Raw genomic sequence first — 23317 nt, forward strand, 5'->3', positions numbered from 1 at the left:
CTACAAATTCGAACATAAAATGTGGGCACCACTGTTATACACCCATGCTGGGAGCCGGAATCTTGGTTCTGAATGTTTTAATTTAACATTAATATTTTTCTCTTTAGCTTTTATATTTATTAATAAAAACCCTCAAAATAGGAGCTCGAAACCCTATTTCACGGGGTTCCAAATTTCGTTGTTAACACTGTAAAATGACAGAAAATGTAGTGTGCTAAAGTGTGCAAATGGAGGGAATTCTACAAACTCGAACACAAAATGTGGGCACCACTGTTATACACCCATGCTGGGAGCCGGAATCTTGGTTCTGAATGTTTTAATTTAACATTAATATTTTACTTTTTAGCTTTTATATTTATTAATAAAAACCCTCAAAATAGGTGCTCGAAACCCAATTCCATGGGGTTCCAAATTTCGTTATTAACACTGAAAAATGACAGAAAATGTAGTGTGCTAAAGTGTGCAAAAGGGGGGAATTTTACAAATTCGAACACAAAGCAAGTATAACAGTGGTGCCCACACAAGTGCATTCACTGTTAGCACTGTAAAAAGAATGTAAATTCAGTGTGCTAAAGTGTCATAACGGGAGAATTCTACATATTCGGACACAAAATGTGGGCACCACTGTTATACACCCATGCTGGGAGCCGGAATCTTGGTTCTGAATGTTTTAATTTAACATTAATATTTTACTCCTTAGCTTTTATATTTATTAATAAAAACCCTCAAAATAGGTGCTCGAAACCCAATTCCATGGGGTTCCAAATTTCGTTGTTAACACTGAAAAATGACTGTAAATGTAGTGTGCTAAAGTGTGAAAATGGGGGGAATTCTACAAATTCGAACACAAAATGTGAGCACCACTGTTATACACCCATGCTGGGAGCCGGAATTTTGGTTCTAAATGTTTTAATTTAACATTAATATTTTACTCTTTACCTTTTATATTTATTAATAAATTAATTAATCAATACAGTTGTGAATTTTTACAGCATTGCAGCTCCAAAAGGACCCACTTGTCTTTTTTTCACCAGTCCGGCAACCCCTTAATGAGCGATCCACCGTCAGCTGATTAAACCGGCAACTTTTGGGAAGCTTGTGAAATCTTTGAATAATGTCCGATGCCGCTACTGATGTCACAGCCGATGCCGAAGTGGAGGAGACCCCTCCAATAGAAGCAGATCCCGTAGAAACTGACACCGCCAAACTCCTGGAGACAAGCGCCGCCCTGCAGGAGGACGATGAACTGGCCAACATCGTTACCGCCGAGGAGTACCTGATGCGCAAGGATGTGGTGCTTCTGGAGTACGAGAAGCAAATGTACCTGGACTTGGTCCTTGAGGATGGTCTGCTGGTGTGCGCCAAGTGAGCCTAAAACACAAAATCCAAAAAACAGACTCCTAAAACTTTAAAAATCATCCAAACGCAGGGGCTTGAGCTACGAACGAGTCCTGATACACATCCTTAAGTCCTTTAGTGATGCAGGCAACCTGGTTCTGGTCATAAACAGTTCCGACTGGGAGGAGCAGTACTACAAGTCCAAGCTGGACTCCAAATACGTGCACGAGGTGGCCAACACAGCCACGGAAAGGTAAGCCAGCTACCTCCCTACTTTCCATCTCTTTCTAATTCATCTCAACAAAACGTGCTAGGGAGCGGGTTTATTTGGAAGGCGGCCTCCAGTTCGTCAGCACACGGATCTTGGTGGTAGATCTGCTAAAGCAGCGCGTCCCCATCGAGCTGATCACCGGCATTATCGTCCTGCGGGCTCACACCATCATCGAGAGCTGTCAGGAGGCGTTCGCCTTGCGGCTTTACCGTCAGAAGAACAAGACTGGGTTCATCAAGGCCTTCTCCAATAGCGCCGAGGCCTTTACCATCGGCTACTCCCATGTGGAGCGCACCATGCGCAATCTGTTTGTGAAGAACTTGTTCATCTGGCCCCGATTTCATGCCTCGGTGCGCAATGCCTTGCACCCCTGGCAAGCGCAGACCATTGAGCTTCATGTGCCGCTCACCCCCAGCCAGACCTCCATACAGACCCACATCCTGGACATTATGAACTTCCTGGTGCGCGAGATCAAGCGCATTAATCGCACGGTGGACATGGAGGCGGTCACTGTCGAGAATTGTGTCACCAAGAAGTTCCACAAGATCCTGCAGGGCCAGCTGGACTGCATCTGGCATCAGCTCAACTCCCAAACGAAGCTCATTGTGGCCGATCTCAAGATTCTGCGCAGCTTGATGATGTACGTAGTGCTAGCGTTGGCTTTATTGCAGATTTAATTGAACTCTTCCTTTTGACCTTCAGTTCCACCATGTACCATGATGCTGTTAGTGCCTATGCGTTGATGAAACGATATCGCACCAAGGAGTACGCCCTGAGTAATTCCGGCTGGACTCTGTTGAATGCTGCCGAGCAGATCTTTACCATATCCAAGCAGCGAGTCTTTAATGGCCAGCAGGGTAGGTATTACAGAGTTCAAGAAAATCGTATACTACTATCCGCTCTCCTAATCGTAGAATTTGAGCCGGAACCCTGTCCCAAGTGGCAACCACTCACGGAACTGCTCACTCAGGATGTGCCGGGAGATATGCGGCGATGTCGACGCACCGAACAGCCAAAGGTGTTGATCCTCTGCCAAGATGCACGCACCTGCCACCAGCTGAAGCAATACCTCACCCAGGGCGGCTCGCGGTTCCTGCTCCAGCAGGCTCTCCAGCACGAGGTGCCTGTGGGTAAGTTGAGCGACAAGTACGCCAAGGAGAGCCAGTACAAGGCTGCCCCTAAGCCGGTCAAGAGCGAGGCACTGAAACAGGAACCAGCTAGCTCCCAGCCCCCTCCGGGCGGACCGGATGAACTGGCTCAGCTGCTGAGCGATAACGATGTGGAGGGGCAGCACTTCGAAGAGAGCTACATGCTCACTATGACACAGCCAGTGGAGCTGATGGAGTATGTGGAAGCGGCCGTGGATATCAAGCCGGACCCGAATGCCTCGTTATTCGAAAGCATACCCGAACTGGAGCAGTTGGATGTCACTGCAGCGCTGGCGGCGGTGCCGCATCAGCCCTACATCTGCCTGCAGACCTTCAAGACGGAGCGCGAGGGCTTCATGGCGCTGGAGCACATGCTGGACCAGCTGCAGCCACACTACGTGGTCATGTACCACACCAATGTGACAGCCATACGGCAGCTGGAGGTTTTCGAGGCGCGGCGTCGCTTTCCTCCCGCCGATCGCATGAAGATCTTCTTCCTCATCCATGCCAAATCCGTGGAGGAGCAGGCCTACCTCACCAGCTTGCGCAGAGAGAAGGCTGCTTTCGAGCTAATCATCGACACCAAGAGTGTAGGCATCTTTGGAGTGGGCACTTCCAAGACGAGAAATAACGTATTATCTTCCGTTTTCAGAAAATGGTGATTCCGGAGTACCAAGACGGCAAAACGGACGAGGCCTTTATTCTGTACAAGAACTACGATGACGAGCTCGTGGAGGACAACGCCCAGAGTCGCCGAGCTGGTGGCCAGGCACCGAAAACGCCCAAGGAAACGGCCAAGGTGATAGTGGACATGCGGGAGTTCCGATCGGATCTGCCGTGTCTGATCCACAAGCGCGGCTTGGAGGTCCTGCCGCTGACCATCACGATCGGGGACTACATCCTAACGCCGGACGTGTGTGTGGAGCGCAAGTCCATTTCGGATCTGATTGGCTCCCTAAACTCGGGACGACTCTACAACCAGTGCGTCCAGATGCAACGGCACTACGCCAAGCCGATTCTGCTCATTGAGTTCGACCAGAACAAGCCCTTTCACCTCCAGGGCAAGTTCATGCTGTCCCAGCAGACGACCAGCGCCAATGCCGACATTGTACAGAAGCTGCAGCTGTTGACGCTGCACTTCCCCAAGCTGCGGCTCATTTGGTCACCCAGTCCGTATGCCACCGCCCAGCTGTTCGAGGAGCTGAAGCTGGGGAAGCCCGAACCGGATCCCCAGCAGGCGGTGGCCCTGGGCAGCGACGAGCTCACGGCCGGGGAGCAACTGCACTTCAACAGCGGCATCTACGATTTTCTGCTCCGGCTGCCGGGCGTCAATACCCGGAGCATACACGGCCTGATGCGGAACGGCGGAAGTCTGCGGCAATTGCTGCTGCGCAGCCAAAAGGAGCTGGAGGACTTGCTGCAGTCGCAGGAGGGCGGCAAGCTGCTCTACGACATCCTGCACGTGGCCCATCTGCCCGAAAAGGACGAGGTGGCCGGCTCGACAGCGCTGCTGGCAGCTGGCAAGCAATTCGGCTCCGGAGCACACAATCGTTTCAGGAAGGCAGCTGCCGAGTCGCGACGAGGACGACGCTAAAGCCTGGAAAATAATTAAGATAGATAGAACTATAAGTAAGTTAAAGTTATAAATTATTTTAAATTATTCTTAGTTTTACTTTCAAGGTATTTAGACGGCCACTAAAGAGTGGTGTCCTCGTAGCCCAATGGACTTTAATTCCTGCAACTGCAGCGCTTAAAGGCCCAACCTGCTATACATGTATTTAATAATTAAATTTATCTTGCACTGTATATACGAATTTTTAATTTTTAGATTCAATATGAAGCTGAAATTCCGACACAAACACGAGAGAGGAGGAGGCCAGCCAGCCGCACGCCGGGCGGATGAAGTCCCGAGCAAACAGTCACCGCGAAATTATGGAAATTTTTTAAACGTTCCCAATTAACTCGCAAAGGGAATGAGGACACCAGGCCCAGGAATGCAGCAGAGAAGCAGATGAATGAGGATGAGGAGGATGAGCGGACCAGTCTGGACGTTGACAGTTTGGCGGGGGAGATGCTGGCACTGACCACTGGGGATGCGACAAAACTGGCTGCGACGGAGCGTTGCAGGTTGATGGCTTCATGTTGCAACTGCAACTGCAGTCATCGGGGAGGAGCGCATAAAAATCAATTTTCAATAAATTTTTAATTGCCCCCGCGTCGACTGTCTGCCCAGGCACTCCTGCCACTGGCATCCTGCCTGGCCTGCCTCTCCCTGCCGGATACTGAAGGAGCTTGGAGTCCCATTAACAGCCAGACCATGTGATACCAGTGGCTATAAACGGAATTTTTCATTCACCAACTCAACTATGAGAGTATTCTGTAAATTATACGCCAAATATTTATATTTTTTTGTGGCAGACTTTAAAAAATATATACAAGTTTATTATTTATTTAAAAACGAGTTAGAGTTTATAGAAAAAACAAACCAAAAATGTAAAACCAAGTAGTCTGTGACTATATGGATTTCCTTTGGCCTGTGTGAGTCTCTCCCAACAGAGTCATTCGATACCAGACCAGTCTAGTGTTCAGGCCAGATTCCAAATTTTCAGTTTTGCTTGAATTTTGAATATTTTCTTTTTTTTTGGATTTTAAATATTTAAAATTTTTGGTAGCATGAATCCCAACGGAGAGGAGACGGCGACCCCGACAACATCGACCGGCGGCAGTAATGTGGGGGAGGACGTCGACATTGAAGTGGTACTGGAGCTGCTCGGAGAGCTGCGACGGGGCTACATTAATCTGGAGACGTTGGTGGTCACTGAACCGGAACGTTTATTGGCACAAACTGCCCGGGAGTCTGTCGACCGGGACATTGAACGGATGTGCGAGATCCGGCTGCTGGCGGCCGCCCATCGCGCCCACATGGCAGATTTCGCCCGTCGCATCCAACGCTCCCACGTCCATGTCCAGCTCATTCATTTGATGCTGCGCCAGGCGCGCCAGCGCTTCGAGACGACAGCGATGCCTGAGATGCCAACCGCTTCCACCTCGACGCCGGATGCTGGCGGCGATGATGGTGGTGCTGCCCGTCAGATGCGCCGTCTGCAGCTATCCTATGCCCGTCTGGACCACAGTGGACGAGATCTGGACCAGCAGCACCGGGATCAGGATCGCAACTAAGCCATTTCTTTTAGCAGTAGGATATTAGGCAGCTGTGGAACCAGTGGAGAGACCAGTGGAAGTAGTGTTGTGGAGTTGGAAACGGAAGTGAGACATTTTCGTATTTTGGAAGCAACTTTGGATATCAAATTTTGGAAAAGTAGCCGTGTACTAAGCCTTCAGATAGAGCTTCAGATTCGAACATCAACGTAAATAGCTGGGGGAGGAATATATAAATTTTATTGTCAATAAATGGAATATTAATAATGATATATGAGTGCTTGTTTAAATCATTTGAAATATTCTTATAATTATTCGCGAAAGTTCAGAATAATATAAGAATTAATCTTTTAGATTTATATCCATAAGAATTCAGCTTTTTAAGGATTTATGAGGGTTACAAGGGCCTCCTTATATAGAATAGTTTTTCGTTTTTTTAGGAAAGACTAAAAGTTTTCCAAAGTATTTTAATGGCATTTAAAATACGCTTATAAAATCCGATTTTGACTATTTAAACCATGTTTTTTAGTCAAATACTTAATATTATCTTAGAAAATAGTTCAAAAATAAAACAATTAACTAGAAAAAGAGTAAAAGAGGGGCGGAAAAACGGACTAAAAAGCTTAAATAATAAATTTTAATGCTATAAAAAAATAAAAACATATAAACAATTTAGTTCTGGTCAAGCTAAAAAAAATGAAAAAAAATAAATGAAAGTTCCCAAGATTTGAATAACTTGATAAAAACCAAAAATAATAAACAAAACATTAACTAGCAGCCATATTTAATAATTCAAATTTAAACAAATGTAAAACTATGTATACATAATAAAGCTTCAAAATGTGATGGATTATTCTTTCTTGGATTATTTTTCCATAAAGTGGTCCCGTATATTTATCATCGTCGGTATAAAAATATCAGCTAGGGTGTAGATCATTTCAGCTATCATTTCAGTTAGGTCCTTCGACTCCAGGGCATACACGTTAGTCATAATCAGACTCAAGCCGATACAAAAAACTATGAAATATATGCACTATGGCAAGGCAGATAAGAATAATCAAATAAAATTCGAAGCAACCGTGAATCATGGTGGTGGACTTGTCCTTAGTTAGTTGGTCCTCCCACTTATAGATCGCAATTTTGTTAGCGTTAGATATACGTCTGTAGGGTTTATTAAAATTGCATGATTATATTATTTACTTGTAATATAAATTGTTTCTTACTTTTTGAAGAAATTTTCTAAGAAGGATTTTTGTTGTCTACGCTTTGTAGTTTAAATGTAAACTGATGAGTTATAGAAAAAGGTTGAAAGGCACATTGACAAATTCTTGACACATGAGTTTCAAAGGTAACTAGATTTGGATTTTTTTGTAATTCTTCAAGCCTTGTAATTTGTAAGAATAAGGTTTTTTACATACTCGTACATATTGTGCTCTACTGTGGCTTAATTTATAAGCGTTTTTTTATCAATTCTAAGCTTTTATAAGTCAATTAAAACCTATACATACTAATTACTTTTCCTAAATCATAATTTCAAAATTGATTAATAAAATAATAAAATAATTTGGCTTAATTCTGGGCAGTAGAATTCTACAAAGGGTTATGTTAGTTTTTTAAATCAATTACAACGTTAGTTACGTAAGTATCATTTTTAAATAAGTAACTTTTAAAAAGGCTTATAGACTTATACCAATAAACTCCAAAACTCCTCCAATTTTTAAAAAAGTTTAAACTTTAAAGGTATGGATTCTAATATTAATTATAATAAAAACTTTAAAGGTATGGATTCTTGCGCTTGGGAAAAAAAACAACCGAAGTCCCCTACTACTTCCTACGTCTTAAAAGTCTATAACTCCTTTAAAATTGTCCGATTTGGCTAAAGGTCTACACCTTAGCCATTGAAACAGTTTGGCATCAAAAAATTCCAATGAACTGGGGCTACAACGAGATTTCTTTTTCTTTTTTGATATACGCGGATTTCATACGAGTCCAATTTATGAAACCCCTTGAAAAAAATTCGAAAAATTTAAAATCGATATTTTAGCAATGTTTTGAATCGCTTTTGGATTCGCTGATTACTAAATGCTACTTTATTTCCTGATCGGACACAAATTGCCAGAGCTATGGCCATCGGAAGGAGCAAAAGTGTGGAAATTGGGAAAACCCACAATATTGTAGGGGAACCCCTTGGAAAAATTTCGAAAAATTTGAAAACCTTATTTTAGCAATGTTTTGAATGAGAAAAGTCGCTCTTGGGTTCGCTGATTACTAAATGGTACTTTATTTCCCGATCGGACACAAATTGCCAGAGCTATGGCCATTGGAAGGAGCAAAAGTGTGGAAATTGGGAAAACCCACAATATTGTAGGGGAACCCCTTGGAAAAATTTCGAAAAATTTGAAAACCTTATTTTAGCAATGTTTTGAATGAGAAAAGTCGCTCTTGGGTTCGCTGATTACTAAATGGTACTTTATTTCCTGATCGGACACAAATTGCCAGAGCTATGGCCATCGGAAGGAGCAAAAGTGTGGAAATTGGGAAAACCCACAATATTGTAGGGGAACCCCTTGGAAAAATTTCGAAAAATTTTAAAACCTTATTTTAGCAATGTTTTGAATGAGAAAAGTCGCTTTTAGGTTCGCTGATTACTAAATGGTACTTTATTTCCTGATCGGACACAAATTGCAAGAGCTATAGCCATCGGAATGAGCCAAAGTGTGGAAATTGGGAAAACCCACAATATTGTAGGGGAACCCCTTGGAAAAATTTCGAAAAATTTGAAAACCTTATTTTAGCAATGTTTTGAATGAGAAAAGTCGCTCTTGGGTTCGCTGATTACTAAATGGTACTTTATTTCCCGATCGGACACAAATTGCCAGAGCTATGGCCATCGGAAGGAGCAAGAGTGTGGAAATTGGGAAAACCCACAATATTGTAGGGGAACCCCTTGGAAAAATTTCGAAAAATTTGAAAACCTTATTTTAGCAATGTTTTGAATGAGAAAAGTCGCTTTTAGGTTCGCTGATTACTAAATGGTACTTTATTTCCTGATCGGACACAAATTGCAAGAGCTATAGCCATCGGAATGAGCAAAAGTGTGGAAATTGGGAAAACCCACACTATTGTAGGGGAACCCCTTGGAAAAATTTCGAAAAATTTGAAAACCTTATTTTAGCAATGTTTTCAATGAGAAAAGTCGCTCTTGGGTTCGCTGATTACTAAATGGTACTTTATTTCCCGATCGGACACAAATTGCCAGAGCTATGGCCATTGGAAGGAGCAAAAGTGTGGAAATTGGGAAAACCCACAATATTGTAGGGGAACCCCTTGGAAAAATTTCGAAAAATTTGAAAACCTTATTTTAGCAATGTTTTGAATGAGAAAAGTCGCTCTTGGGTTCGCTGATTACTAAATGGTACTTTATTTCCCGATCGGACACAAATTGCCAGAGCTATGGCCATCGGAAGGAGCAAGAGTGTGGAAATTGGGAAAACCCACAATATTGTAGGGGAACCCCTTGGAAAAATTTCGAAAAATTTGAAAACCCTATTTTAGCAATGTGTTGAATGAGAAAAGTCGCTCTTGGGTTCGCTGATTACTAAATGGTACTTTATTTCCTGATCGGACACAAATTGCCAGAGCTATGGCCATCGGAAGGAGCAAAAGTGTGGAAATTGGGAAAACCCACAATATTGTAGGGGAACCCCTTGGAAAAATTTCGAAAAATTGAAAAACCTTATTTTAGCAATGTTTTGAATGAGAAAAGTCGCTTTTAGGTTCGCTGATTACTAAATGGTACTTTATTTCCTGATCGGACACAAATTGCAAGAGCTATAGCCATCGGAATGAGCCAAAGTGTGGAAATTGGGAAAACCCACAATATTGTAGGGGAACCCCTTGGAAAAATTTCGAAAAATTTGAAAACCTTATTTTAGCAATGTTTTGAATGAGAAAAGTCGCTTTTAGGTTCGCTGATTACTAAATGGTACTTTATTTCCTGATCGGACACAAATTGCAAGAGCTATAGCCATCGGAATGAGCCAAAGTGTGGAAATTGGGAAAACCCACAATATTGTAGGGGAACCCCTTGGAAAAATTTCGAAAAATTTGAAAACCTTATTTTAGCAATGTTTTGAATGAGAAAAGTCGCTCTTGGGTTCGCTGATTACTAAATGGTACTTTATTTCCCGATCGGACACAAATTGCCAGAGCTATGGCCATCGGAAGGAGCAAAAGTGTGGAAATTGGGAAAACCCACAATATTGTAGGGGAACCCCTTGGAAAAATTTCGAAAAATTTGAAAACCTTATTTTAGCAATGTTTTGAATGAGAAAAGTCGCTCTTGGGTTCGCTGATTACTAAATGGTACTTTATTTCCTGATCGGACACAAATTGCCAGAGCTATGGCCATCGGAAGGAGCAAGAGTGTGGAAATTGGGAAAACTCACAATATTGTAGGGGAACCCCTTGGAAAAATTTCGAAAATTTTAAAAACCTTATTTTAGCAATGTTTTGAATGAGAAAAGTCGCTCTTGGGTTCGCTGATTACTAAATGGTACTTTATTTCCTGATCGGACACAAATTGCCAGAGCTATGGCCATCGGAAGGAGCCAAAGTGTGGAAATTGGGAAAACCCACAATATTGTAGGGGAACCCCTTGGAAAAATTTCGAAAAATTTGAAAACCTTATTTTAGCAATGTTTTGAATGAGAAAAGTCGCTCTTGGGTTCGCTGATTACTAAATGGTACTTTATTTCCTGATCGGACACAAATTGCCAGAGCTATGGCCATCGGAAGGAGCAAAAGTATGGAAATTGGGAAAACCCACAATATTGTAGGGGAACCCCTTGGAAAAATTTCGAAAAATTTGAAAACCTTATTTTAGCAATGTTTTGAATGAGAAAAGTCGCTCTTGGGTTCGCTGATTACTAAATGGTACTTTATTTCCTGATCGGACACAAATTGCCAGAGCTATGGCCATCGGAAGGAGCAAAAGTATGGAAATTGGGAAAACCCACAATATTGTAGGGGAACCCCTTGGAAAAATTTCGAAAAATTTAAAAACGATTTTTAAGGAATATTTTGAATGAGAAAAGTTGCTTTTGGGTTCGCTGAGTCTCCATTCCAAATCCTATAGCTCTATATCTTATAGTCTCTGAAATCCACGCGATCATACGGACAGACGGAGAGATGGACATGGCTATATCGACTTGGCTGAGATGAAACTTGGCTATATCGACTAGAGATGAAAAACTTGCTGAAACTTGAGGATACTTGTTTTCTCATGATATTGTTTATCATATGATCATGTCATATTATATTGTCGTATTATCATCATAATATACCATAATTTTTATCATATTTCATTAATATTTGTGTGATACATTGAATAATATTCTATCCAACATTTATTTTATATATAATATTATATATATATATATTTTAAGGGCATTGGGAATCTGTGTAGAAATTTATATTCCCTTTTCAATTCGAATGTTTGGCTGGACTCTTTGCTTTTCATTGCGGCTCATTGGGCAAAGCACGCTTTAAGCGTGTTTTTGATTGTTGGCATTATTTTGGGGTCCATTACCCCCCTTTTTAGCGACCCACTCTCTGTCCGACCACGCAGTAATCCGGGTACTTCTCTCCATTTGTGCATGTTGCATACTTTTCAGCGCAAGTGAATCTGAAACTCGCTCGTCCTGGACTCCGGGCTCTGGATTCAGGAGTATGGAGTGGGGATTCTGGATTTTGGATTCTGGATCCGCTCCGGTGTGTGTCAAAGCATATTTGCCGATTGGCTGCCCTTTGTGCTGGGCACACTCCAAATGCCAGGGGCGTTGGGTTTGTGTTTTCGAAGGGGGGTTCGGACTCTGGCTTTGTATGCCCAAAACACAAATCAGGGAGAAAACGAGTTTAGGGACGCAATTAAAACATCATTAAAGGACTTGCTGTATATGGTTGGGATTTTGATTCTATATAGAGAGTTTTTAAAAAAGGATAATTTTGAGAATATTGTTATAGGTTTCATGGGAATTTTTTTAAAAAAGCTTTTACTTAGAACGTTTTTTACTTTGATTTTAATGCATTGCTATTTTGCTTCCCCTTGACTTTATTTATTTTGTGACTTTAAAACATTCTTATTTACAAATACTCTTAACACTCCTTCTCCGGACTTGGCTCATCTCAATATATATGTATACATATCTATTTTTTCTGACCATTTTCTCTTCCAAGGGCCAGTGCCATTTTCATTTGCCATTTGGCATTTCCCTTTCGGTCTTTGGGCCATTCCGGCGTAGGCCACAACAAACGCTTCAATCAAGTGCCGGACAATGGGGAACCTGAACCGAAAAACCCGAAAACATTTGGCCCCAGTGTAATGCCTCCATTTGGCCCACACACCCACCCCTCAACCATGATGTTCCTTTTATTTTTTTCTCTTCATTTTAGCCCACAATGCCAACGTTAATTTTCACTCGCCCTGTTTTCTGACCCCAAATGGATCGTTGATTTGGCGCATTTGGTTTTGGCCAACAATTTTTTTGGGGGCTCTATTTTTTTGGCCACTATTTTATATATTTTTTGTTTAGGAATTCGAGGGAGACCGACAAAAAACTTAATTCTGTGCAGTTTCCGAGGGTTAAGTAATTTGGTTTTTTTTTCTAGAAATGATAGGATATATACATAAAAAAAGAGTACTTCCTTTCATATTGAAATGCTCAATTTACCCTTATTTTTGTCTTATAATTATTTACATATTTCTTAACCCGATTATTACCAAACTATCTTATTAACCATATCATCATTAAAGCTTTAGCAGATCCACTCAAGTTAAAAAAGAAATTTGCCGAAATTCCTCAAATTTAATTGAACAAAAGTTGCCTTGAATAATTCGATAATTGATTGGAATTAATTGCCAACTTTTTGCATACTTCATTCCGGCATTTCCCCTCCATTATCGAGAGGCAATGGCCAAAAACAAATTAAAAGCCCCAAATATCGTTAGCCGCAGGCATCATTAAATATCTGCAAAAAGTATCTGAAATTGACATTTGCCTTGTCCCGTAAGCCAAATACACAAATGAAGCCTAATCATCGTCATGTAATTTTCTTTTTATTTAAATCTTGAATCTCTTGACTTGGGCTTTTCCTAGACTTTGAAAACAAAGACCCATTCATAATATATTCAATCGAATTGAAGCAATTATTTTATTTGGCTCGGCATTTCGAATTTACAGCATTTGGCACTTGCGACTTGCTTTGCGGAATTTCATTAGTCAAAGTCAAAGCCAAAGTGTGTTTTATCGATTTTTGACTAATTTCATTAGGGCAGGCCATGGCGCTCGCCTCCCCTAAGGACCTCTGGAACCCACACGACCCTCCGGCCTGGCTACACATATTTTTGGGCAATTTGACAAATTTCGGAGCCCGCTGGCATAACTAATGGAATCCGATCTGCCATAATTTAAGAAATCTTGATAGCTAAGTGCTATACTAATAACTCTGAGCTTCTGTGTGCAGTTTACACTGAAATAAAATAATAAGTCATGGCTGTGATGCATATTTAAAGCGAATCTAAGCACAAAGCGACTCTTCTTGAGCATCAGATGAGAATAGGAAAAGATATAGACCTTGCTAGGGGGATGTAGCCAAATGACCCAGATTTATGGGAAGTAGATCCAAAGTAATTATTGGTATTCCGCTTAAAAATCTGAAGAAAATTGATATATATGTATATAAAAATATAGAAATTTCTGGGGGCATATAGGAAAATCCAGGATTTGAAAGGGGTTCTAAAATATTGCCCCACAAAAATAAAAGATTCTTTTATCTTCTATCTACCTAAAGATTAATTTAATTTTTAATTTTTATTTATGTTTATTATTAAAGTTGTATCTAATTATCTTAGCCTGGTCTTCAAGAAGTATTTTTGAATTTAAGACGAATGGAAGGAATGCATTAAATTCTCTTCAATTCCGTCCGAATGGGCGGTAAATTGGGGGCGTGGCCATGGCTGTTTTCAAGGCAAGACCCGCTTATCATAAATGACAAATCTGGAAGTGAATGCGAATGGTAAACGACGAACAACTAAAATGGGCCAAAAGGAGTCAGACACTCGACTCGGCAAGGTCCTTCCTGGCCGATTCCAATTTCGTTTCGTTTTGGCAATTCCGGGAGGAGTGGCTGGCGTCCCAATTTAGCTGCATTTTGGTGTAAATGTAAATGTAAATGTAAACGAAATAATCGCCCGGCTCCATCTTGGCATTAGATTGGGTGTATTTGAAGTGAGGGTGGTGCTTCCAAAAGGAAAACACAGGAGCTGCCAATGTAAACGGGTGGGCTTTAAGGAGAGTTGCAAACCGAACCGAACGGAAGGTTGCCTGTTTGTTTGCCTGTTTCGGGGTATTAAGGTCTCTGGTCTAATGGCTGTAATACCCTCCAGTTTCTGCTCCGATCAATGACTTGTTATTGCAACATTTGCCGGCGATTAAATACCGGCTTTTCCTCAAAACAGACCAGCATCTATTGTTGCTTGAATATTCTATAAAAATAAATAAATACTTCCTAGGGGGATTGCAACTTATGGTCTATATAGGGGTTATTTTAAAACTAGATGTCTTTTTCTTTAGTGCTTAATTTAAGAAATATTTTTGAACTCATACGATAGAGAAAGGCCATAATGCTCTTAATTCTCTTAGCTTTTATAAAATATATCTTATAGTATTTATTTTTGTAGATTTCTAGGTTGTTATGGCTTTTATATTGTTAAATAATTGAATAAAATAAAATTTTTGAAGATATTTTAAAATCGTAACTGCGTCTAACCCTTTAGGTAAAGAAAGATTTTTGAGCTTATCAGATAGAGAAAAGATTAAGGATATTAGTAACTGTAGAAAAGCAATAGTATAATACCCAATACTCTCAAGAAACATTAAACTGAATATATCATATTATCATGAATGGATCATGTATTATTATTACAATTTATTTAAAAACTAATTTAATTTCTCAAACTCAAGCCAGATGATTAGAATTCTTGCAATTTTGATAAACTGATCGTTTTTTATCGGTCGGGGATGATGGATTTTTTTTGCCGGTTCTTCCAGATATGGAGTCCTCCTCGTCCCAATACCCACAGACCAGTGTATAGTTTCTGTCCTTTTTGGTGAGGAAACCGTGCATCCAGGCAGCGGTCACTGTATTGTCCACCGCCAGACGTACCTCCTCGACGGACTTGGCCTCCATTTCGGCCACATAGGTAGCCACCTCGTCTATGGCCATCGGTCGGTGGAAGACATTGAAGGCTTCGAGGATGTGATCGGCATACAAATAGCGTGACATGCCGATGGATACGGATCTTTATCTATATCCTCTACAGAGTTACAGGTCCTAGATATAGAAAAAATGTGCCTGTTTTGAAAAGGCTTAGGTTGCACAAATTTTGATTGATTTTAGATAGTATACTGGATTTTATTTAAATGTACATATAATAATACTTAAAACTTTTTTATGAGGCTTATATCTTTAAGACCTTAATGTTTTTTTAAAGGTTTCTTAAAGTACCAAGTATATGTCGACATTCTTAACATTTAAAGAATTATACAGACTTTTTCTTTTCAATACTTTTGAATAATATATGATTTTCAACTTACTTAAAATTCTATATTTCTATATCCCTTCTTGTTGTAGCTATACATTTTTATCAAACTTAATTAGCCTGGCTTTTAAAATATACTTTTTGCATTGATATCTTGTTATTGGCAGTTGTGTAATTTCCTTTCTTTTGCCGACATGCCAGTTTTCCGCACATTTCCCAGCAGCTGGGACCCTCCTATTTGGTCGGTGTCACTTCGATGTCCTTTCCTCTGAGCGACACTTGTCCAACAAGTCCAGCAAACAAGTCCTGGCCGCTTGTTAATGTCCCGGCTCCGGGCTACTTGCCTTCTGGCTAAGTGACCGCACAGGGAACCGTTTGACGGTGACCCAGTTGGTATTGATTTCAGTCCCTAACCTTCCAGTTCCTACCTCATCCCCTCATCCTCGTCCTCGTCCTTTCGTCCTTTGAACAAAGCGCAAAACCGTTGGCTTTTATTGTTTGGTCGTCGGCCGGAGAATTCCCCAAAGTCAGGCGATGGCGACTCCGATAAGCTCGCACCTATGCAGCCCCAAATTGGGCTTCCGGCTACACTGAGAGAAATATGTATTCTACTTCAAACTAAATTTATTAAATATAATAATAATTTTTTAACAAACAAATCTATAACTAATTGTATATATTATTATTTTAGCTTAGGATAGTTCCGAATATTCCTTTCTAACCATTTCATTTACTTTTAAAACACCTTTTTTTAAATTTAAAATATTTTTAATATATTTTTTTAAATTATATATAACTATTATATATTTTTTCTTCAAGTGCAAGTGTGTTTCCGAGCGTTGCGGTTAAATAGGAACTGCGCCAACTTATAACGCAGCCAAGTTCCACTTCCGTTTTCGCTTCCGTCGCTGCCCAGTATGCTGCCCCGGCCCCTTCCCATCCAGCCCCCTATCAGGACACATATTCGCCATCCCCTGGCCGTTTCTTTTCGTCCTTTTGCGTCCTTTTCGTGTCCTGCCCTTTGGCATTCGCCGAAACTATTAAATCACATTTTACGAGCGTTAAGTGCACAATTAAAAGCATTTCGTTAATGTGGAAAATGTGGCGCTGTCTTGGCTCGGACTCGATGGCATCGCCCCCTTGGTTTTTGCCACCAAGCCGACCAACCCTCCAACCCCACGCCCTTCCAAAAGTCGACTGGCATTGTGATGTAATTAAATTTTCAGCTGCCAGGCCGCGCATTGCTTTGCGTGCACCTTGGGGCCACTTCTTCTGGATTCTGGATTTCGGATTTTCCCCCACTTATACAGGGGTGAGGGGAGACCGGGAGGATGGCCAAAGGATGCCATAGCCATTATCCTGGGTCTCCTGTGTGTCCTTGCTGCAAGAAAAACAAACTAAATCGATTATGGTTTGATGTAAATTTCCTTTTCGGGGAGCCATTAGAAAGTTGTCCTGGGGCCGAAGTCGGAGATTGGTGTTTAATCTCAGCTTTTAAGCTGGAAATCTGTTGATTGCATAAACTTTAAACTAATTTTATTTATTTGCTGTCGGCCAAGTAAGGAACAAAGTCCATAAATTAAGTTTTTTTTAAGTTTCTTGTGTAATTAAAAACTTGAGGCGCCAGATGAAGGTTCTTCGAGTTTTTATTAAAAGGTTTTTCTAATTTAAGTGTAAAATTATACTATAAATATTGGTTTATTGATTTAATTCAATTTATAACTGAAAGAAACTTTTACCTTTTGGTATTTATTTTATTTAAATATTATAACTTTATAATAACATACATAAGAGTATATCTTAAAATAGGCTTTAAGATGGTAGTTCCAAAGTCTAAATGTAAGTATTTTCTGATAGTTCGTTTTATATTAAATGTATATATGTATATACAGACCAAATTTAGTCAAGATATAGTTGAAGAATCATAAGGGTTAATTTAGGTAATAGGTAATTCTTCACTGGTAACTTACCTTATCAAGAGGTGGTTTTATTTCACACCAGATATGCAAGTATCTATGATAACTCTATGCAAGTAATATAATATTAAAATATATAATTATAAATTATGGTTTTATATTGACCCTAAAATTCGAAATTTATTTAAATATAACTCTAAAAAAGAAAAAAAATATTGCTTAATATTAATATATTTCTTTAATAAATAATAGCATCAGTTTCATAGTCTAAATAGCTTCAAAACTGTGATTCGTTAGTGATACCGACTTTGTACTTAATAAAAGAACATAATATTTTATATTAGATTTATATCTTATATAATATTTGTATTAATTTAAAAGTTTTTTAATAAATTATAAGCAAATTATAAACTTTCAACCACAATTTCGGTAAACTTTTCTCACAAATCGGAAACTTAAAGTTAACAGGATTTTCCGTTGACAGCCGAACTACTTCCTGCCTACTGCCCTTGCTCCCCCAAGCGCCACACCACCCTACCTCCGTAAAGCCCCTCTTTAGCCCCCCACTAGACCACCCACCCCCCAATCCCCGCCAGCTTCATTAAGAGTAAAACGCAAACTAAGTAAGTAATCTGAGCCTTAGTAGGCGTGTGAAGTGCACACTTGACGTAGGGGGTGGCCGGTGAGTGGTCGGGTGGTGGGTGGTGGGTAGTGGGTAGTGGGTGGGCGGAATGCATGTCACTTACACTACTTCAGCACAGGAAGCTACCACCAGCTACCCCCCACCTGCCACCCATTCCCCCTGCATCCTTCACGCATATTCGCCTAAGTGCGGAAGCATGTTCAAGTGTGTTGGAAATGGAAAGCAATGTGTTACTTTTTTTTTTCGTCCTTCCTGCATTTATATTTTGATTTTTCAGGTTTTTTTTTTCGCTTTGCTCATCACCCGCAATGACGTCACGCCCGCTTAGCCGAGGGGCGTGGCCGATGCGCGGGCGGATGACATTTGATTTGGCCAAAAGAAACGCAAAAAAAAAACAGGTGAATAGAGAGCGGAAAAGAAACACGGAGCAGCGGAACAGGTGAAAGGAAGCTCGGAAAAAGGAAAAGGACATCTCAAGATTTTGACACAGAACGAAAGTGGATTGAAAACAATGGAAGAAAATTATCGGAATCTATTAAATATCTACTAATCTATTAAATATCTATTATTAGATCCATATATCTATTCTATTAAATATTTTAAATATTTTGTAATAATAATTTGTACTAGAAATCTAAAAAATAATAATGTATTTCAGTTATAAAATGTACAAAATTACAATAATGTATTTAAAGTTATATATACATAATTATTTAAATAATAAAATAACAATTACTTTAGTTATCACTGGAATTCGTCACCTAACAGAAACAAATATATGCTATCTTAAATCTCTTTAAGCTTCTAAGCAGAATTAAAATGTAAACTAATATTGCAGATGCAAATACGATTGTATTTAAATCAATATTATAGGTAGAATTCGTCACCTTCGGTAAAAAATATATGTATTTTTTTATAATAAAAATGATTTTTAAAAAATATCCTGCAATAAATATTTGATTTATGTAATTCAAAAGTCAACCCTCGCTGCATATTTGCAATAGAGTCATCGCCTTGGGTTTCGTCCTTTTTGCCTGTTTCGCGTTTTTTCTTTTTTTTTTTTGCGAATATGGCAGCGCTTCCGGCGCTGGCCTGATGGCCCGCTGTGTCCTTTGATATTCGAGGAAAAGGACACCGGGTGCCCTGTGAGACGGGGAGGCGTGGCAAGAGCTTTAAGGCGCAACATTTAGTTTGTTGCATGTTTGGACATGTTGCTTGCTGTTCACTGTACGTGACATTTTGCGGAAATGGAGCCCAGCGAGCAAGGATATGAAAAAAGGATACGAAAAGGGACAAACAGGATCCCCAGGATGCAAGAATGGCAAGAGGATGGCGCATGCTTTGTGCCAGCGATTTCTTATAATTTGCATTGAAGTTTTGATTGCCACAAAGGGAGTATCCTAGCAGATGCACTTCATATTCCAAACGAAAACAATTTCCAAAGGAAGCACCAAGGCTATTCCTGAAACGTCACTAAAAATGCACTAAACTTTTAGCTATTCAATTTTACTTATGCGATAATCTGCCGGCACTATCCTTATATGGACCTTCCCCCGGTAAAAGTTTCGACAACTCAAATTCAAGGTCTTTTTGGCCACGCAGGACATCGCTTCCATTAACCTCTCGGCCAGGATAACAGCAGCAGCAGCGGCAGCAGCATAAAAGCAAATTAAAGTTCGCCCCTGCCGGACATCATCAAAAGGTAAGTTTATGTGCAATCACGGACTACCATAAACCTTCCAAGTAATGGAGGCCTTGGGTGCCTAAAACCCCAGATGAGTTAGAGGCCAGGGGCGGGATCAAAAGCTGGCAGGAGGGGTGCGGCAACCGTAACTGAGTGTATGATTTTAATCGAAGGGATCAGGAGGCACACGACCAGGCCAACCTGTACCGGTAAATCAGAGATGCTCACAGTACTTCGAGAAGGTTTTGAGAAGTATTTTGAGCAGAATTTCATTCCCTGTAAAATAATTTTTTTTGTAAATATTTTTTAAGAAGAAAATCTTAAAAGTTTGCTATACTTCTGCGTATTTATTTAAGATACTCTTACTTACCTCAAAAACCATTAGCATCCCAGCTAGATTGCGACTTTCCCGCATTTTCTTTTGTAAATAAGGGAATCTTAAATAAAAAGTAGAATTGTGAATATAAAAAGGAAAACTAACATTTGGAATATATTTGGTATAAAAGATGTATCCCTAACATGATTTAATATTCTCAAAAAGATAATAATCATAGCCAGAGATAGATTCCCATACTAAAAACTATACATTTTTTTTTTCAATTACCTTATTCCTTTTTTGATACATTATCGATTTTTGAGGAATCTTATCCATTTTTTTGAAGAACATTTATTACAAAATATTTCTTTAATTCTTTACTTATATAACATTTGTAGAATATAAATTATTAAATAAAAATAAAAGCTTCCAATGGCATCACTATAATTTCTATTGGGCTTCCGCCCATTATACTGTCTCCGGGTTTTGTGCTGTTGTGCCCTTTTTGCCAGTACACCGTTGTACCTGGCATTCGTGTCTGGATTGTCCGGCGCTGGCTAAGTCTTAAGACCCATAAAACCCATGTAGCATAACTAATAGGTCTTTGGCCAGAGAGTTTTGTTTATTCGTTGGCCCCTGCCATGGATTGGTTTGTTTTCGTCCTCACCCCTCGATGATATCGGAAATCCCAATCCCAGGCCCAGTCCCAGTACCCCCCAGTGGCGCCCGGTCCCTTCGATTGCAGTTCAATGCACGAGCGTTGAAATTGTTTTCATTATTTCATTTCATTTCATTTGGCCCGTGCCATGTGCACCTGTGAGTTATGGCCAAGAGCCGAAGTTGGCAATCGAGCCATGGATTAAAGCCAAGCTGCCAACGCTTCCTGGCCCACACAGGGCCAAAAGTTCAATTGTGTTACGCAAATAGCTAATGAATTTTCAATTCTTAATTATGTTTACCATTACAGAACAAAAGAACAATCATTTTCGGAACAAAAATATTTATTGGACCTTATTATTATAAAATATATAAAATCATTTATTTGAGTTTTCTAGTTTTTAATAAACAAATGTGAAACAATAGGAAATATAATGCATGCATGGTGACGAATGCACATACGAAAGAAAAAAGTATCTATGAAAATTATATATTTACTGGTGACGAAAGTAACCTTTTCATTATTTGTTATTTTGAGTAGAAGAAAGCATAAAATGTATAAGGCTACATAATTTATAAATATTAAACATATTTTTTTTTAAAACACCTTAAAAATGATTTATATTATTTTTTTTTCAGTGACGAATTTATTGGGGATTCCCCTTACCTTGACTATTTTTCCGGCTGAGGCAAAAAGTATGAGCCATTAAATAAATACCAGTACCAATCTGAAAAGTTGGGGCGACAAAGGGGCCCAGGGATAAAGAAAGTGCCTCGCAAAGAGTAAAGGAAAATTTGTGTAAAAATCATAAAAAAAAAATAGAAAAGAAAAACCGAAGGGAAAAAATGGAAAAACGTCGCCAAAGAAGTTCAAATAAAATGCATAATACAAACTTAATGCAAACGAAGTGCGTGTCATGGGTGTGTGTGATAAATAGTGATGGAATAGAAGACTATTCCTAAAAACCAAAAATTCAATTTTTATATTATTTTATATTTCAATTTATATCTTGTAGTTATTTTAGTTATTTGAATAAAAGTTATATATTTTTAAAATATCCCTGAAAAATAAGGCTTTTAGTGTCTACTCTGGAGAGTACTCTCACCTTAAATGCACAGGTGTGCCCTTACATTTATGCACTATGCCACAGAGAGTGTGTGGTGCGTGAGTGTGTGTGCTTAAATCAAATATTGGCAGGTGTACGTGCATGTAAGCCTTGAATTATGCATGTGTGCGTGTACCTGCCGAACGGCGCTGCGTTTGAGCATAAAAATATAATTGCACATGTTGTGCGACGCAATTCGCCCACACCACCCATCCCAACCCACTGGGCCGGAATTTTTACTACCCCCTCCCACTTCTTTGATTACTTCTTTATCCCCTCAGAATCAAATAAATTGACCATTAAATTAATTCGATTAAATAAAGCCATTTGTGGTCTTTAGTTATAATTTTTGTTACAATTTGGCAACTATTTCTTTGGATTATATTCAATTTTTTATTCCGTTTTCATTTATTTCTATAAAATTTGTATGATAATTTTATGAAAAACTTTTAATTTCTTAAACTACTTTTTCTTATCAAAAACATTCATTTCTATTCATTTTCATGAAATAAATAAATTGAAAAAACACGCCAAGCAATTATGTCATTAAACAATTATATTATTTACTCCTTTATTACATGTGATAATAAAACTAAAACAATCTGGATTATAAATCATTTTAAATGGTCTATTAAATTAGAACAATATTTCAAAAATTTCAGTTAAATAACCTCCGATGTTAGTTAATTCCATAAATGTGATCAATTATATGCACTCACTGACTCCATTGAAAATAATTTCCAGTCAATAAATTTTCACAATACTTAATAAACAACCAGGAAAAAAAATACTATTTAAATTCATTGTGAAAATCTGTCCATCCATCATGGAATCTCTGTATTGTCCTCGATTATTTAAATCGTTTCCTATCGAATTTCATGAGTTTTCAACTGTCCTCGCTTATATTTACATATTTTTTTTTATTGTTCGCTTTTAAGTATTTTTTGGAGAATATTTTTTTGTTAACCACTTTCATTGTTCCCGGCATCGAGGGCATAATAAATAAACATAATCGCCGCACCCCGTGAATAATGTACCTCCAATCGTATCGTATGGAATGGAATGTATCGAATACAGAACGGAATTTCGAAATGTTTATTAAACAGAGGCGGTGGATAAGCGGCTTAAATGGCTGATGGGGGTGGCGGAAGCAAACAAACGTATACTGCATCCTGGCATCCGATTTTCGGGCTATTTATAGCCGCAGGGACATCCGATTCAAGGATTCCCTTAGGTATCGGCAAAAGTTTAAGTCAATTTAAAAGGATTTAAAAAAAACGTTGAAAATATGTAGATATGTGTTTTAGCTTAAGTGCTAAATTCGGTTCAAATAGAAACAAGTAAAAACTTCATGCTCACTTTTCATTTTTTCAAATATTTCATGATTGCATATTTATGTTTATTTTAAAAATAAAACGTATTCAAATAATAGATTTTTTGTATCATATAGTATATTTTGGCATTATATTTATTTAATT

At 39.3% G+C, this 23317-nt stretch overlaps 2 protein-coding genes and 1 long non-coding RNA gene across 3 annotated transcripts; 1 reads left to right on the forward strand and 2 right to left on the reverse strand.

The window, feature by feature from the left end:
- The first annotated feature begins 871 nt into the window (after positions 1-871).
- mei-9 (DNA repair endonuclease XPF mei-9) lies at positions 872-4353 on the forward strand. Its single transcript, XM_017253805.3, has 7 exons — positions 872-897; positions 977-1365; positions 1430-1591; positions 1653-2249; positions 2312-2466; positions 2524-3347; positions 3410-4353. Exons 2-7 carry the CDS (start codon positions 1115-1117, stop codon positions 4349-4351), a joined length of 2931 nt encoding a protein of 976 aa, XP_017109294.2. The 5' UTR covers positions 872-897; positions 977-1114; the 3' UTR covers positions 4352-4353.
- A 2330-nt stretch (positions 4354-6683) lies between these two features.
- On the reverse strand, positions 6684-7280 carry LOC108133752 (uncharacterized). The gene is made up of 2 exons (XR_001773778.3): positions 7140-7280; positions 6684-7077 (listed from the first exon to the last, which is right to left on the reverse strand). It is a non-coding gene; the product is annotated as an uncharacterized lncRNA (long non-coding RNA).
- Positions 7281-14905: 7625 nt separating this feature from the next.
- Positions 14906-15394, reverse strand: LOC108134356 (uncharacterized). The gene has a single exon (XM_017254634.3). It carries the CDS (start codon positions 15259-15261, stop codon positions 14935-14937), a length of 327 nt encoding a protein of 108 aa, XP_017110123.2. The 5' UTR covers positions 15262-15394; the 3' UTR covers positions 14906-14934.
- Between the last annotated feature and the right edge of the window lie 7923 nt (positions 15395-23317).

Source organism: Drosophila bipectinata, chromosome XL (genome assembly GCF_030179905.1).
Source record: "Drosophila bipectinata strain 14024-0381.07 chromosome XL, DbipHiC1v2, whole genome shotgun sequence".
NCBI lineage: Eukaryota > Metazoa > Arthropoda > Insecta > Diptera > Drosophilidae > Drosophila > Drosophila bipectinata.